Here is a 16,625-nt window from a genome sequence, read left to right as displayed (position 1 = left end):
TTTGTTTAACTCACAGAAAACATCCTGACCAGGCCCACCTGTGCAAGACTGCAGCGAGGAAGAAATTAACACATCCCCTCCGGAGGCTGATGGGAACCAGGAAGTGTTTGACTTTACTTCCCACCCCAAACGCACACTTTTAGTATAAAAGAAGCCTCAATTCTAGCTCAGATAAGGTGGTTCTTTGGGATTCGAGTCCACCGTCTTCTTGGTCTGCTGGCTTTCTGAATAGAGTCGCTATTCCTTGCCCCAGCAAGTCCTCTCTCCATTTATTGGCCTGTCCTGCCTTGCTACTCCTGGCTAGCTGGCAGTTGGGGAATTTGGGGGTAAGGCCCAGCAGCTGCTGCAACCGCTTGTCCTGAGAATCTTCTCTTCAGAACTCCCCGAAGCTGCACTGACTGCCCCAGCGCTTGGCAGTTGGAGCAAGGAATCAACATTTGGGAGCAGACAGGCTCCATACAGGGGGGTAAGTCACTCTGGCTGTGTACAGCCAGGAGCTTTATTTCCTCTCCATTTGGGGTTTGGGGAGTTTTCTCCAGAATAAGCCAATTTGTATTTGAGTGGGGTACCCTGTTGGAGAGAGGAAGGAGTTGTTGGACTTTTACCTGATTTGTGAACTGGTTCATTTGTTTCTTTGGACGCTAGCATTTGTGTTTGGGGTTTGTGTTTTGCTCGTCTTGAAATTCTGTCTTTAAAAATGGAAAATGGGGCTTCCCTGGTGGCGCAGTGGTTGAGAGTTCGCCTGCCGATGCAGGAGACACGGGTTCGTGCCCCAGTCCAGGAAAATCCCACATGCCGCGGAGCGGCTGGGGCCATGAGCCATGGCCGCGGAGCCTGCGCATCCGGAGCCTGTGCTCCGCAACGGGAGAGGCCACAACAGTGAGAGGCCCGCGTACCGCAAAAAAAAAGGGAAATACTTCAACTATTCCTAAAGAAAGTCCTCCGAGGTGCATTTTGGATAAGTGATCTGATTACAGCTATGAACCCATGGGTGAGGGGAAGATGACATTTTATTGTAACAATGTGTGGCCACAGTACCTGTTAGGATCTCTGCAAGGGGTTTAGGCAGGGTTATCCTGGGACCCTGTGCACCATGTACTGCCACCCTTGCTGTGTTAATTACTTCATTTATGATCCCCTTATGGTCTCCGGTGTCGTTGGTATATGTAAAACCTCAAGACCAAACTTGAGGGTTTACTTAGGATTTTCTGTTTGTCCTTTGCGTTTTCCGTTTCATTTTGTTTGGTACTATTTCTCCATTTACAGCCAAATCAGTTTTGTGATACTTAAAACTTTTGCTGATGTCAAATGGAGGAAAGGAACAGAAAAAGACAAAACCAAAACCTGTCTGTTCTTGTCCAAGAGAGGGACATTCACAGGAAGAAGAGAAAGGTTCTACTTGTTTCCTAACATCACCAAAAGCTACAAATAGAAATAGAAGTGTCTTTTCCATTAATATTAGTAAAAAGGGTTTAGCCATCTAGACAGGTGACCTTGATTTGTCCCATTTGCCAGAAACCCAATCTGAATCTAACCTCTTCTGTAACTGATGGGTTTTACACTGTTGGACCTGATTCATGGGTGAAATTTCAGAATGGTAACCATGAGGTCCCTGTGTTTGTGTACTTGTACATGTGTTATAGATGTGTGGCATTGCCAAAATTAATTTTTAAAAGAGCTCTATTTAATTGGCTTAAAGGAAATTAAGCACTTATATAAATACTCAAAAATAAAAGAAACTGGCCAGAATGAATTTCGGGTTCACATGATCTAGGAAATATTCAGTATTGAATTAATATCTGGTATTAATTAGCTTGAGCTTGTTGGTTTGATTAATACATACCTGTCTTTAGGGTCATCAACGTTAAGTATAATACTTTTATTGTACTTAGGTTTAGTAGAAATGAAGTAAGACCTTATTATTCCTGTTACAAAGTTTGTCAGCAAGAAAAACAACAATATGACAAAGATTTTAAGTAAATAAAATAGAGGTAAATGAGGTAAGACTTTAAGGTAGACTCTATAGGAATAATTATGTTTTGGGAATGTCCATCTAAAATAGTCTCTACAGATTTTCAAAACTTGAAACTAAACTAAGTTAAATGAAGAGAATTCATTGGGTCGTTTCGAATAGGATAAAACATTAGAACATTAACTTCTGGGCAGGTCTAAATGTACCTACTTTCGCCCTCTTAGGAGAGGAAGACTAAAGCAGAAGTTTGTCAGTCAGGAAACTCTGGTATGACAAAGAGTTTACTATTACTTGCTTTTTGGTTTTCGCTAAAGATTAAGGTTTTAAGGTTAAGAATTGTGACGGAAACACTTCAGTATGCAAAGATACGGGATGTGTGTTTTCAGCAAAGAAGGTATGAGGAATGAAAATGCATTTTGTTAAAGGGAAAAGGGTGGTTTTGTCCTAGAGCTGGTTGTTTCTGAATGGAAAAGAAAATGAGGAACAGATTAACATGGATACAGAAAGTTGTGGAAGGTTTGTGGAGGAGGAACACTGAAAGAATTTTGTGCATAGTCAGGACTGGCTAACGTAAGATTGAAGCTAATTAAGAAAATGAATCTTAAAGGTAAGGTGGTACAAAACCTGAATTTGGTTCTCTAAGAGGACAAAGTTTTCTTAAAATATTGAACTGCTTTTTTAAAAATTTTTTTAAAATTTTATTTTATTTTTTTATACAGCAGGTTCTTATTAGTCATCCATTTTATACACATCAGTGTATACATGTCAATCCCAGTCTCCCAATTCATCCCACCAGCACCCCCCCCCCCAGCCACTTTCCCCCCTTGGTGTCCATATATTTGTTCTCTACATCTGTGTCTCAACTTCTGCCCTGCAAACCAGTTCATCTGTACCATTTTTCTAGGTTCCACATACATGCGTTAACATACGATATTTGTTTTTCTCTTTCTGACTTACTTCACTCTGTATGACAGTCTCTAGATCCATCCACGTCTCAACAAATGACTCGGTTTCATTCCTTTTTATGTCTGAGTAATATTCCATTGTATATATATACCACATCTTCTTTATCCATTCGTCTGTCGATGGGCATGTAGGTTGCTTCCATGACCTGGCTATTGTAAATAGGGCTGCAATGAACATCGGGGTGCATGTGTCTTTTTGAATTATGGTTTTCTCTGGGTATATGCCCAGTAGTGGGATTGCTGGATTGTATGGTAATTCTATTTTTCGTTTTTTAAGGAACTTCCATACTGTTCTCCATAGTGGCTGTATCAATTTACATTCCCACCAACAGTGCAAGAGGGTTCCCTTTTCTTCACACCCTCTCCAGCATTTGTTGTCTGTAGATTTTCTGATGATGCCCATTCTAACTGGTGTGGGGTGATACCTCATTGTAGTTTTGATTTGCATTTCTCTAATTATTATTGATGTTGAGCAGCTCTTCATGTGCTTCTTGGCCATCTGTATGTCTTCTTTGGAGAAATGTCTATTTAGGTCTTCTGCCCATTTTTGGATTGGGTTGTTTGTTTCTTTAATATTGAGCTGCATGAGCTGTTTATATATTTTGGAGATTAATCCTTTGTCCATTGATTCATTTGCAAATATTTTCTCCCATTCTGAGGGTTGTTTTTTCGTCTTGTTGATAGAGAACCAGCTTTTAGTTTTATTGATCTTTGCTATGGTTTTCTTTGTTTCTATTTCATTTATTTCTGCTCTGATCTTTATGATTTCTTTCCTTCTGCTAACTTTGGGTTTCGTTTGTTCTTCTTTCTCTAGTTTCTTTAGGTGTAAGGTTACATTGTTTATTTGAGATTCTTCTTGTTTCTTGAGGTAGGCTTGTATAGCTATAAACTTCCCTCTTAGAACTGCTTTTGTTGTATCCCATAGGTTTTGGAACGTTGTGTTTTCATTGTCATTTGTCTCTAGGTATTTTCTGATTTCCTCTTTGATTTCTTCAGTGATCTCTTGGTTATTTAGTAACATATTGTTTAGCCTCCATGTGTTTGTGTTTTTTACGTTTTTTTTCCCTCCTGGGTCATCTTCACTATCATTATTCTGAATTCTTTTTCTGGAAGGTTGCCTATCTCCACTTCAGTTAGTTGTTTTTCTGGGGTTTTATCTTGTTTCTTCATCTGGTACATAGCCCTCTGCCTTTTCATCTTGTCTATCTTTTTGTGAATGTGGTTTTTGTTCCACAGGCTGCAGGATTATAGTTCTTCTTGCTTCTGCTGTCTGCCCCCTTGAACTGCTTTTTGTAATAGATTGTGAGTTTCTTTAAATGATCTGTATTTACCACTGAGATCTTTTATTATCACTGGTTAAGTGAATGAGTATTGTTTCACAGTGACCTGTGATTCTGTTTGACCAAGTGTTTTAAAGCTTTTTGACATTTTTGACAGACTTCCCAAAGATCAAATTCTAAATGGAGTTCATTTGACCTCTAGCTAACTTTGAGGTCTTCCATGGGGTTCCTGGAACACCTCAAATTATTTGTTTCTCTCCATTTCAGAGAGAGGAATATTAAACTAACTAGGCTTATTTGGTATGTTAAATTACATGGGAAGCATTGTCAAATAAGTGGTGATACAAGCTAAGAAGTTTTATCTTATGGGTAAACATTATTAATATACACATTCTAGAAACTATATGGAACTCCTACAATTCTGGTATATCCTAGTAAATGATATTGGTCATAATTTTAGTAATTATCTTAAATTGTTGTATGTCACAGCAGTAACCAAGTTTCTTTTCAATTGCACTGTAGTCCCAGTTTGCCTTTTGCCAAAGCAAAAAGGCATCCTTTCAATGGTTAGAGATGATCAATTGCTATCTATGGTTTTACAGTGGCTTTTGAATACCTCTATAGCTATTTTGTGAGGAAGCAGGGAAGAATGATGAAGTCCTTTATGTGCAAGCATTTGTGTTATTACATCATGGAAGATAAGAAGGGAAGGGAATAAGAGTGAGGATATGTTGCTTCAGACCTTAACTCCTCCGGCTCAGCTAACTGTCCCATCTACTCTGGCCATTATGCCAGTATATCCACCCTTTCCACCACCTTCCATGCCTGTCTAGCCCCAATTCCTGACACTGGGGCTCAGGACTGCCCCTCCTTCTAGGGATCAATTAGAAAAGCCTGTGTTAGCTTCTGGGGTACAAGGACTTGGTCCCATGATCACCATCTAAGACCCAATAGTGTATCCAATTTGGGCCAGAAGCCACTCCCAGGGCAGGGAGCTTTCCATTGCTGTTATCTCATACAGGGGGCTAAATGCCAACAACCAGCCAGCTGGGTTTCTCATCCTTCTTTAACTGGAAGGATCACACTCCTCCTTTATAGGGAGGATCCTCTACACCTGAAGCCCACTTGACAGGATCCACAGCTGAACCAAATTAGGACCACAATGAGGGAGGAATGCCCTTATTAGAGCACTACTAATTAGTATATCTTGGCAGGGCTTTGAAAAGGGGAACCAAAGCAAAAGAATTTGAATAAAATTAAAGAAATCCAGCAAAACAAATGAAGACCTCTCTGAATTTTTGGAAAGGATTTGTTAAGCCTATAGACGTCATCCTAATGCAGATCCCAAGACCCCTGAAAATATTAGAATGATAAATTTGACCTTTTTTGGAGGGGAAGGAGGGGGCAAAGTGCTTCAGATATCAGGAGAAAGTTGCAAAAACTAGGTGGTGCATTTGGAATGAACCCTTCTCAATTGGTAGATGCTGCTTTTAAAGTGTTCAACAGGGAACACCAGAGAAAAGAAGATGCAAAATGAAACGCCACGTTTTTGACACCAGTGTTGGATTCCCAGAAGGCGAGTAACCGAAGAAATAAGCCATCACTATGGGGGAGAAACAATGCACTTACTGTAAGGAGGAACCACTGCCCAAGGCTAAAACAAAAGAAAAACAAAAGATGAGAGTCTCTAACAGGGTAGAAAGGGAGGAACACTGATGAATGAAGAGGCCCAGGGGCTCCCTTGGACTTGAGGCACTTAATTCCCCACAGGAGCTCCGGGTAAAATTGACAGTGGGGAATGAGCCGATTGACTTTCTGACAGATTTCACCCTGAAGTCTTTCACCAGAACAGCTTGACCTCAGAGTCCCACCAGGACACACTTAAACCTACAGATGGGGCTCCTGAGAACCCCGGAAAAAGAGACAGAGCTCTCTCCAACCCATCACAGGTCTACGAAAAGGTAAGACCAGGAGTGTGTGCTAATGGCATCCCAGGGAAGGCCAAAAGCACATGACCAGTATGAATCCTATTAAAAAGGGACGCTGGGACACCTAATCTATCCTCTGAGGCAAGAGGATGGACCAGTCAAAATATCAGCCAATGTATTCAGAAAAGGACAAAGAGAGGGCCAAAGAGTGGGGTTTCACTTGGGTCACGCCTGGCTGGAAATGGAGTGCACAGGTTTTTTGTTTCCTGAGGCACTCTTATGCTGCAGCCCATTCATAATAGTGCCCATTATAGGAGAGATGCCACCTTACAAAGGGTTCAAATATATATATAATGGGGCCTAACAAAAGACCATCCAGCAAGTCACTCAGAATTGCATGATTTGTGCTAAAAATAATCCAAATACTGCTGTCAGACCTCCCCAGACGGGGACTCAACATTGAGGAATCTGCCCTACTGAGGACTGGAAAATGGACTTTACTCAAATGCCTTGAGCTGCAGGAAGTTTCAGATAACATGCTAGTGTGTGTGGACACGTTTTCAGGATGGGTGGAAGCATACCACCTGGACAGAAAGGCTCTAAAGTGGTTAAAGCCCTCCTTAGGGAAATTATCCCCTGATTTGGATTACAGCATTGCTTTCATCCCAGAGACCACAGTCATCAGGAAAAACCAAGAAAATGAATCATACATTAAAAAGGAACATCATTAAAATATGTCAGAAGACTAATTTAACTTGGGATAAGGCCTTGCCAGTTACCCTGCTATGGATCAGTGGCTCCCAGAAACAGTCTTAAATTAAGCCCCCTTGAAATACTGTCTGGTAGGCCATTCGAGGTGCCTGCCTGGGCAGGAGAATCTATAAATGCTTTAAAATACCGAGCAGCTGCCAGCTACGTGAAAACTTTGGGTATTATACTAACCTCTGTTCATGACTTGACCTCCAGCAGGCCTGCCTGTCCAACTGAAGTAGATGGTAATTTCATTATAGCTGGAGAAGCTTCAACCAATTTGTTTAATTTTGTCCAAATAAATAGCACAGGAATTTAGTATATGTACTGGGAACCAGAACCAAAACCCCAAGTTCAATTACAAATTAGACAACAAAGTGCTAAGGAGTTTCATCAGGTTCAAATAATTGTAGGTATAAAAGGACTGACTAAAGATTCTAAGGAATAGTCATTGCCTCTGTTCAATAAGTAGCCAGAGCGATCTTCATCCCTTTTGCCACAAGATTGTGGAACGGACCTTGACAGTAGGGAATTGTAATAGGGAATAACCTTTGTATTCGATTAGTAATACAAGTTAATCACTAAAAGGGATGTTGCCTATAAGCTTAAATTTTACATAATGGTCCATCTCTGGGAACCCTGCCTCCCAGGTAATGAGCTTAAGCTGAAATACCTTTGTTTAGCTCATAGGAAACATCCTGACCAGGCCCACATGTGAATGACTACAAGAAGGAAGAAATTAACATATACCCTCTGGAGGCTGACTGGAACCAGGAAGTGTTTGGCTTTAATCCCTCCCCTTTTAGCATAAAAGAAGCCTGAAATAACTCAGGCAAGATGGTTCTTTGGGACATGAGTCTGCGTCCTCTTGGTCTGCTGGCTTTGTGAATAAAGTCACTATTCCTTGCCCCAGCAACTCCTCTCTCCATTTATTGGCCTGTCCTGCAGCAAGCAGCAGGAGCTTGGACTCAGCAACAGTGATGGCTATAACCACCCCTTCATCTTTCAAGTCTTTGATAGCACACTGGTCTCCGCAATTCTCCATTGAGGATGTGATAATACTTTTGGGTTAACATCGTGGTAGGGAGGACTTTCAGAGGCCTTCACTTGGCTCTTCCTATTCTAACGACCCTTACTCAGTGGGTCATAGCACCAGTGTAGAGATTCTGCCCTTTGTCAAATGTTTATTCCAATTATACATTCAGGTACCGAAAATCACCACAGTTGGTTTCACGGCCTTATTGCATCCACTGTAATTCAAACTGGCCCAAGTCTCCTTTTTCACCTGACCACTGTTAGCTCTGACTTTGGTGGACCCAAGTAATTAGTGTCATTTTACAGCCAATGTCTAGTAATCCCTGAAAGGGCTGGGTGTCTTCTTTACCCTGCTACCCAGTCTTTCAGGTAAGTGCCAACAGATCTCTTTGGAAAGGACTGAGGGATTATTTAGAGCATATATATGTGTCATTCACAGCTGCAGAATCCTTCACCATAGGCACCTGGTCTTCCCTTCAATCAAGAGACATTGAATATAAAATAGACAACCAACAAGGACCTACTGTGTCTTAGCACAGGGGACTATACACAATATTTCATAATAACCTATAAGGGAAGAGAATCTGAAGACTATATATGTATAACTGAATCGCTGTGCTGTACACCTGAAACTAACATGACTATACTTCAATTACAAAAAAAAAGCTTTGAATCTGGGGATGAGTTTAGGTCTGGAAAATGGGTGACAGACAGAGCTCTCCATTATGGTGATGTCATTGAGCAGGACCCTATGGGGCCTTCCTGGGACAGACCTCCCCATGTCCTCCACTTGCCTCTTGTGTGTAGAAAAACTTTAGCTTCCTAGGCCTTCCCCAAGTTCCAAAGATAAATTTAATTGGAGAAGTGAGAAAACGCAGAAACAAAGGAAAACAGTCAAGCGAGACAAATAACAATAGTTTAGCCATTAAACAAAGTCAGGGACTTTTAGCTCCTCCTCAAGGGCTATAGATAAAAATCTGAGTCGAATCTTTTGAGCTGTTTAGCACATACTGAAACCCCCACCAGGTGGAAGAGTTAACTGCATGCTGCCCACAAGCACATAGACCCCAGACGGGTTGGAACCAGAAGGTTGATGATGTTGCTCCCGATTACCTCACCGCCAGCCAATCAGAAGAATGTCCACGAGCTGATCACACACCCCACAACCCCTCTCCCTCACTGTCTTTAGAAAACCTTTCCCTGAAAGCTACTGGCAAGTTTGGGCCTTTAGAGCATTAGCTTCCTTGCTTGGCGCCCTGCACTAAATGCTGCACTTTCCTTCACCCCCACCCAGTGTTGGTAGATTGGCTTAACTGCATGCAGGCGAGTGGACCCAAGTTTGGTTCAGTAACAGTGACTCAAGTCAGGTTGTGGGCCACCAGATCTTAAGATTTCCTGTTACATATATCAAGCAACATCTTAGTAGGCTGCCTACCTATTTCATTCTTAGGGAAAACATAATCAATTACTGATAGCCAAGAATCCCTTAATACTTCTTCTCTGCTGCTGGCAGCTGTCAATGGTTGTCTTTGGTAGTTAAACCACTGACACTTGGCCTCTGCTGCATGAAATCCCATCATCCCCACTGAAATCAGGAAGCATATTGACGGGCGTCTCTCACCAGTTTTTCAAATTTGCAGATACTCCCTTCACTCAGTGCCTTAAGAAGGGAGTGTCTTTGGGGCTGAGCATGTAGCTGGAAAGAGAGTGAGAAGTTTATATGTGATAAATCCACTCCTGCCTTCATACCTTCCCAAGCCTTCCCATACCTTCCCAAGCTTGCATCTCCATCACATCAGGCATATCCTGGCGTCTCTGTGTAATTAAAGAGGCCAACATTGAGTCCACGTTTCTGCCAACCAACCAAGTAAACTTTTAGAGCCACTTTCAATTGCACAGGAGTGCCCGTGATCAATTTATGGCTTCTGAGCTCCAAATTCACTCTTCAGTGCCTGCTCTGCAAAAGCAGATGAGACCCTTCAAGCCTTTCTTCTTATGGTGTGCACGGTGTTAGGCTGTCAGCAGAGGGCGCGGGAGGACACTGCAGGAGGAACGGGGCTTCTCTTTCTAGCTCAGATGTGCTGTTTTCTTTATTCTGTTGATAGTTCCTGCTTCATGGTCCCTCAGTGGTCGGAGTGTGTGGGGACACCCAGTGGTGCTCTGTGCCAGCCGTGTGCCCAGAGCACACAACCTCTTAGTGACTTCACAGCCCAGCCTGAGGACCACTTCACTGTGGTCCTCCCAACATGGACATGGCATGTTCACTTCTAATGCCAGCAGCAGCCCCGACACACTCTGAGTGCCTGGCTTCTGGCCTTGGTTTGCCTGTGCCCCGCGGGGTGGTTCCCCGTTGTTACCGACAAGGGTTCTTGGCCTTCCTTAATAGAAATGGATGAGAGGCCAGACAAAAATTTCAGGCAAGGCTTTATTGGGGCCCCTGCTGCAGCAGGTGGGAGTGAAAGCAAGTAACACGTCCCCTTGCTCACTCCCCAAGCTTGCAGGGAGCTGGTTCCTTATCTGGGATGAAGGTAGGGGTGGGTCCAGGGGTGGCTTAGGTGTCTGCCCACCTCTCTGGCCGTGTTGAGTGCAGGGGGCGTGCTCAGTATGCTGCTTTTTGCTCCTGACACTCTGCTTTTGCTTCTGGGTCTTTAGAAGTGGAAGTTGGGTTTTTTGGTCCTTTTGTATCTTGTCCATAATTTGCCCCAACTGCCCATGCACACGGTTATTTTTAGTCCCTTATAGTTTCTTTGTATTTTGTCGACCAAGGAGACATTTGCCTAGGTGCAAGCACTGCAGCGAAGGGTCCCAGGTCCCAGCCTGTCTCAGCATGACCCTCCCCTTCCCAACATGGCCCAACCGGGCCACACATGGCTATGGTAACACTCGGGGTCCTGGCTTCCTACGAGCTTTCCCTTGGCAGCCTGCACCCTGGCCACTTCCTTCCTGCTGCCTGTGCAGGTGGGGCAGCTCTGGCCTGGGCAGTCCAGCAACCCCTCTGCTGGCCAGTGCGCTCTGAACCTGAGCCTTGAGGAGGGAGGGACCTTCTTCCGAGTTTGTCCTTCCTTGGGTCCTCTCCCTCAGCCCTAGGCACCCTTTAGCATTTTTATACTTACTGCCCTATCGTAGTTTACTCTTTACATTAAACTTCTCGTGTTCAAATTACGTGGTTGATCTCCAGACTGACCTGAGATTCAACATTAAGAATCTGTGTTAAGTGCACCCACATTAATAGATCGACAGTTTGGCAGCCCTTGTAGAGTCATCGTTACAGCTGTAGCGGTCACCGTGGAGTCACAGTGGGAAGGCCTTTAGCAAATATTCAAATCTTGCTCAACATCAGAGAATTCATACCAGAGAAAAACCTTGTGAATGTGTGAGAAGGCCTTTAACCAAGTTAGTAACTTATTCAACACCATTGAATTCATACTGAAGACTCTTTAAGTGGCGTCAATGTGGAGAGGGATTTAGCTGAAGCCCCACCTTTATCCAACCAGAAAGAAACCTTAGGAATGTGATAAATATGAAAAGGCGTTTAGGAACTGCTCTTCTCCAACTAACTCAAGGGAGTCCTGGAGAAAAGCTTTGTGACTGTAGTCAGTGTGGGAAGGATTTTAGCCAAGCTCAACCTTCATTCAATTCCCAGAGAGTTTATATTATAAAGAAATTGGGGGACTTCTTTGGTGGTCCAGTGGCTAAGACTCTGCGCTCCCAATGCAGGGGGCCCGGGTTCGATCCCTGGTTAGGAAACTAGATCCCACATGCTGCAACTAAGACCTGGTGCAGCCAAATGAACAAATATTAAAAGAAAAAAAAAGAAAGAAGTTGGGGTCAGGTTGAAGATATACTGCCAGGAAGCAGGAAGAGACGATCAGAAATGTACTTCGTAGATGTCATGAAATGCGATGACCTCCGAAATGCCAAGCAGTCCCACGTCACTTACGAGACTCGGCCAACTACCTCTCTGCTAAGCCTGTGACTTTATCAAGATCACTGTTGGGAGAATTGCAGGCTCAGGGAAAACTAGAGGGAAGAATGTAATAAAAAAGAACTTCATGTCATTGAAAGTATGCATAACCCACGTTCACTGGATGGATAGAACCTTTTTAAAAAAGTTTAAAATATTATAAGACTATGAAAGAGTGTGTGCGCGTGTGTGCGCACGCACAGTTTGCAAAACCAATCTGAATGGATGTTAATTCTAGTAAAAGAGGACCTGAAGTAGAGGTCAAAAACGGGCAATATACAGTTGATTCTGGCTGGCAGAATCACAATATTTTAGAATTCAAATGCTTTTTTAAAAAAAAAATTTATTTAGGCTGAGCGGGATCTTCGTTGGAGCACGCGGGACCCTTTGTTGCGGCCCATGGGATCTTTAGTTCTGGCACGTGGGCTTCTAAGTTGCGGCATGTGTGTGGGATCTAGTTCTCTGACCAGGGATTGAACCTGGGCCCCGAGCATTGGGAGGGCAGTGTCTTACCTACTGGACCACCAGGGGGGTCCCTATAATTCAAATCCTTTTAGGTGAGCAATTTCTAGCTCACTGAAGTTGCAATCACACCAGAAATATTTTATATCCTGTGACTTTCTGTTGCCACATACACACACCAGCCTGGCCCATGAAGGTATGCTTCTAACAAACTGACAAAGATGAGGCTGATGAAAGTGCTCTTGGGAAACCAATGCCTTGTATAATGATGGGGTATTTTTTTTTTAAATTGTTTTTCCTGATGTAATCTAAGGTGTTTTTTTCTCTTTTTTTTTTGGCTGCGTTGGGTCTTTGTTGCTGTGCGCGGGCTTTCTCTAGTTGCAGCGAGCGGGGACTACTCTTCATTGCGGAGCACAAGCTCTAGGAGCGTGGGCTCAGTAGTTGTGGCGCGTGGGCTCAGTAGTTGTGGCACACGGGCTCTAGAGCACAGGCTCAGCAGTTGTGGTGCACGGGCTTAACTGCTCCGCGGCATGTGGGATCTTCCTGGACCAAGGCTCGAACCCGTGTCCCCCGCATTGGCAGGCGATCCGATTCTTAACCACTGCACCACCAGGGAAGTCCTATAACGGGGTATTCTCTTAGGACTTCGGACAAAAGAGAGCATTTGGCTTACCATAAGATTATCTTTGTACCAAAACAAAACACTCGTATGTACTGTGTGCTGTGTGTTAAGCACCATACCAGGAAAAGCACTATATCAGGAACTTTATACACATTATCTTATTTAATCTTTACATCAAAGACCACGTGCTGTTTCTACTCTCCCTTTAGAAATGGGTTCAGGGAAGTAATTTGCCAAGATGCTGAAGCCGGGAGCAGCCCTGTTGTGGCGCTGAGCCGGTGCCGTCAGGAGAAGAGGAGACAGTGGCCTGGGTGCTGCTGGTACGGTGGATCGCGGGCGAGGGGGGGACCAGCTGCTGGGGGCAGAGGGGCTGGCAGGTGGGCCTCTCCTCACTGCTTGCGCTCTGGCGCTGCTGCTGAGTTCTGGCTCAGTCCTGGCTGCACAGCTGCTGAGGTGGTGTCGTGTTCTTTATTTCTCCGTTCACCTTTAAAATAAAACCTCATCCACTAAAGTTCCTGAGGTTTATGCTGGTCCTTGAAACCTGAAAGGGCCTAATACAAAGCTTTAAAAGCTTCAAATTTTTTTTATTGTGAAAAGCACAATAAGCCATTTACAAGTCCCAAAGCACCAGAATTAAAGAGAACACATAATTTTTATACACACATATTTTTCATACAAAAGGTTGATCTTTATAGGAATTTAAAATAAATAATCTGAAAATCAGTGTCACTGATTGCAAATTAGGTATCTCGCTCTTTGACTCTCTCAAGGTGACCAGCCTCCTAAGTAGCCAAAAGATGAGGCGTTTGACATCTGTTTCGAGCCTGGGTGGCGAGTCTCTGGCGGAGATTTCTCACTCTCTCCATAAGATCCCATTCCATGGTGTCCCAATGTGTTTTTCTTTGGTTTAATGAAACTTGAAAACAAAATTTAAAATTAACAACAGTTAATTTTAGCAATGGTATAGTGTTTAAAGGTAAATACGTTGCAAAAAAATCAATCATGAAATGAATATTCTAAAAACAAAACTTCTTAAAAAGCCAAACATATTACCTGCCCATGTGGTTCCATTTACAAGTCAAATATTTATTCGTTGAATTGAATGAATGCTGTTAGAGAATTTATCTGCTTTTGGTTAGCTCTTTTTTGATTTGGGAATACAGATGACCTTTTAAATTAGGAAGAAAGCTTGTTTAAGAGAGAATTTGAGTTCTTTGCAATAGTAAGTTTCTTCACCATGGTGCTTATTGTAATGAGAAAATTCCAAGGTGCCAAAATTAATATTGTGAAATGTACACCATGACCACTTCTCCTAATGCTTAAATAAATAAGTCAAGTGCTTTTTATAGTGGCCAAGGCAGGGAGAGTCCAGAATCAAGATTAGAGCATTACAGTGTGTCCAAGTGTAACAGTCATTTCACATTGATTTAGAGGGGCTAGTAAATACTGGAATTCAAAAAAGAAGCATCTTAAAAATATACTTCTCTGAAACTTAGTTACATATTCAAATAGCTTCAATTTCTGAAAACTGTTTTTCCCCCAAGGAATAAAACATTTATGCTTTTCTTATTTTGCTGCCAAATGAGAAACTTGCCAAATGTCCTCAACTGGATTTTGAAATTTAGAACTATCTAGTTAAAAAGTTCTGACGTGTCAGAATAGAGAACAGTTGAGAATCTCCTGTCCTTTCATTTGACTTACACATGACTTTTGGTTTAATTCACATCCTGACACAGAATTTTAGAGATGCACATAAGAGTATGAGTTAGCAAGGATGTTTTACACAACACTGGAACTCATGACTTGTTACCAGGTATCTTTCTTATAAAGCTGGTCTTTTGGGGACATTATATACAAATCTGTTCTTCTAAAAGAACTCAAAACACACTTAAATTCTGCTTCACTTATATGACAGTTTTACTGAAAAAGTTGGTTGAAATAAAGTCGAACAGAATTTCCAGTCCCCTCCCCTCCTTTTAAACACAAATCAAGTACTTTACTGGGGAAACTGTTAGCTCCTTTATGGGCTTAATGCTATGACTACATTTCTGTGAGATGTTTCCATCCCATCCCTTCCAGAAATAAACAAAAACCTCCAGTTAATCAAGTCAAGGGATCAAAAGGCAACTAATCACCATGGAGCCACCTGCCCTCAGCAGTTCTGAGCAAGCTGGCCCTGCAGTACATCTCAGGGCCCAGAGCAGACACATGTTTCCAATGGTTGCTGGAGGGAACTCAGCCCAGAATAAGAGCTGAGAAAATTCAAATATGTAATAGCTTTGAAAACTAATCCTGAGATTTTCTTTTCACGAGGATGTAAAAAATAGTCATGAATATCATTAATTCAGTTAGTGACCGACTTCTATTGGAGCCTCCAACTCTGTTTTGGGCAGCAGTGCTGGTGCTAGAGAAACAGTCGCACTAATGATATTTGGCAAGCTTTCTCTACTTGGGGTTCGAACTGACCCAGTTTTTCTCCCCAGCTGGAAACCCGAGAATCTTGCTGACTCCACTTTAGGATTTCCATGATCAATGCCCTGGGAAAATGGTCTCAACGTGCTACAACTATAACTTAAGCCACAATCTTGCTTAAATATTGCTAAATCGAACATGACAGGAGACATCTTTCTTGTTTGTTGACTTACTCTGTGTCAAGGACTCCATTTCAGAAATGTCTTTTAACTGTGAGGTTCTAGGCAAACAGCCTGAGGCGACCCATTCATCTTGGCACCTGGGCACTATGTTATAAAAGTGAAAAAACAGAGAGAATGTTTGGGAGTGGATAGAAAGCCATGATTAATTCCAGACGGTCCCTAGTGAATTAAAAGTGCCAAGGATAAAAAGCCCCTTAGTTTTCTCTTCTGGGAAGAATGCTGTCACCATTCAATAGGCAAGGGAAGTACAGTTAGTGAGAATTAAGAGCTGAGCTGAAGTTTTGGTAAAGTACTTTAAAAACACCTTTAGCTAAAACAAAAAGCCAACAAACTACTGAAAAATACAGGTGTTAGTATAGAGATCCCAAACATTTGTTGGGAGAGACGATTAAATGTGATTAGCAAACCTTCCTGAGAACACCTGTGAGCTGATCACTACCAGCTTTAACCAGGCAAGGCACGATCACTATATACAGCAGACCAGAAGCAGCGACAGGCAAGTTTTGTTTTGTTTTTTTAAATATTTTTATTTTTATTATTTATTTTGGCTGGGCTGGGTCTTAGCTGCGGCACGTGGCATCTTTAGTTGCGGCATGTGGGATCTTTAGTTGCGGCATGCAGAGTCTTAGTTGCAGCACGCGGGATCTAGTTCCTGACCCGGGATGAAACCCTGCATTGGGAGCATGGAGTCTCACCCACCGGACTACCAGGGACGTCCCAAGCGATAGGCAAGTTTTACCTGGACTTATTAGAGTAGGAAGCATGGCAGTGTTCCACACTTAACCAGTGCCACCTCCTATTTTTTTTAACATCACTCCCCACTTCAAAATTTATACTCACCCTTCAGCTGTGTTTTTACTGTTTCCTAACTCCTACAGCTTTACATCCAATAAGACATCAGAGTCCTTTTGATTTTTTCATCCTAATGTCACTTAGGATGTCCCTTCCTTTCTACTCCCATCACCAGGATCCAAGCCTCCATGAGTCAGGCCC

General features: G+C 42.7%; 1 protein-coding gene and 1 long non-coding RNA gene across 7 annotated transcripts in view; one reads left to right on the top strand and one right to left on the bottom strand.

Moving 5' to 3' along the window:
• The first annotated feature begins 186 nt into the window (after positions 1-186).
• The window catches only part of LOC113633810 (uncharacterized), a 19,217-nt gene continuing 2,778 nt past the window's right edge, over positions 187-16,625 (top strand). The window contains exon 1 of the long non-coding RNA XR_003438348.1: positions 187-466. This is a non-coding gene — a long non-coding RNA (uncharacterized LOC113633810). The remainder of the gene's footprint in view (positions 467-16,625) is intronic.
• The window catches only part of TBC1D31 (TBC1 domain family member 31), a 61,348-nt gene continuing 58,264 nt past the window's right edge, over positions 13,542-16,625 (bottom strand). For 5 of the 6 annotated variants that reach the window (XM_027132359.1, XM_027132360.1, XM_027132363.1 and 2 more), the window contains 2 exons: positions 15,624-15,716; positions 13,542-13,894 (listed from right to left, as the gene is read on the bottom strand). In XM_027132359.1, the coding sequence (XP_026988160.1) occupies positions 13,761-13,894; positions 15,624-15,716 (227 nt within the window). In that variant the 3' untranslated portion in view covers positions 13,542-13,760. The remainder of the gene's footprint in view (positions 13,895-15,623; positions 15,717-16,625) is intronic. The other variant, XM_027132361.1, reaches the window with a different exon arrangement.

The sequence above is a fragment of the Aethalodelphis obliquidens genome, unplaced genomic scaffold, assembly GCF_003676395.1.
Source record: "Aethalodelphis obliquidens isolate GAN/ISIS:26980383/991018 unplaced genomic scaffold, ASM367639v1 scaffold41, whole genome shotgun sequence".
Taxonomy (NCBI): domain Eukaryota; kingdom Metazoa; phylum Chordata; class Mammalia; order Artiodactyla; family Delphinidae; genus Aethalodelphis; species Aethalodelphis obliquidens.
Note: the sequence above shows the minus strand (reverse complement) of the source record. Positions and strands in the feature narration are given on the sequence as shown.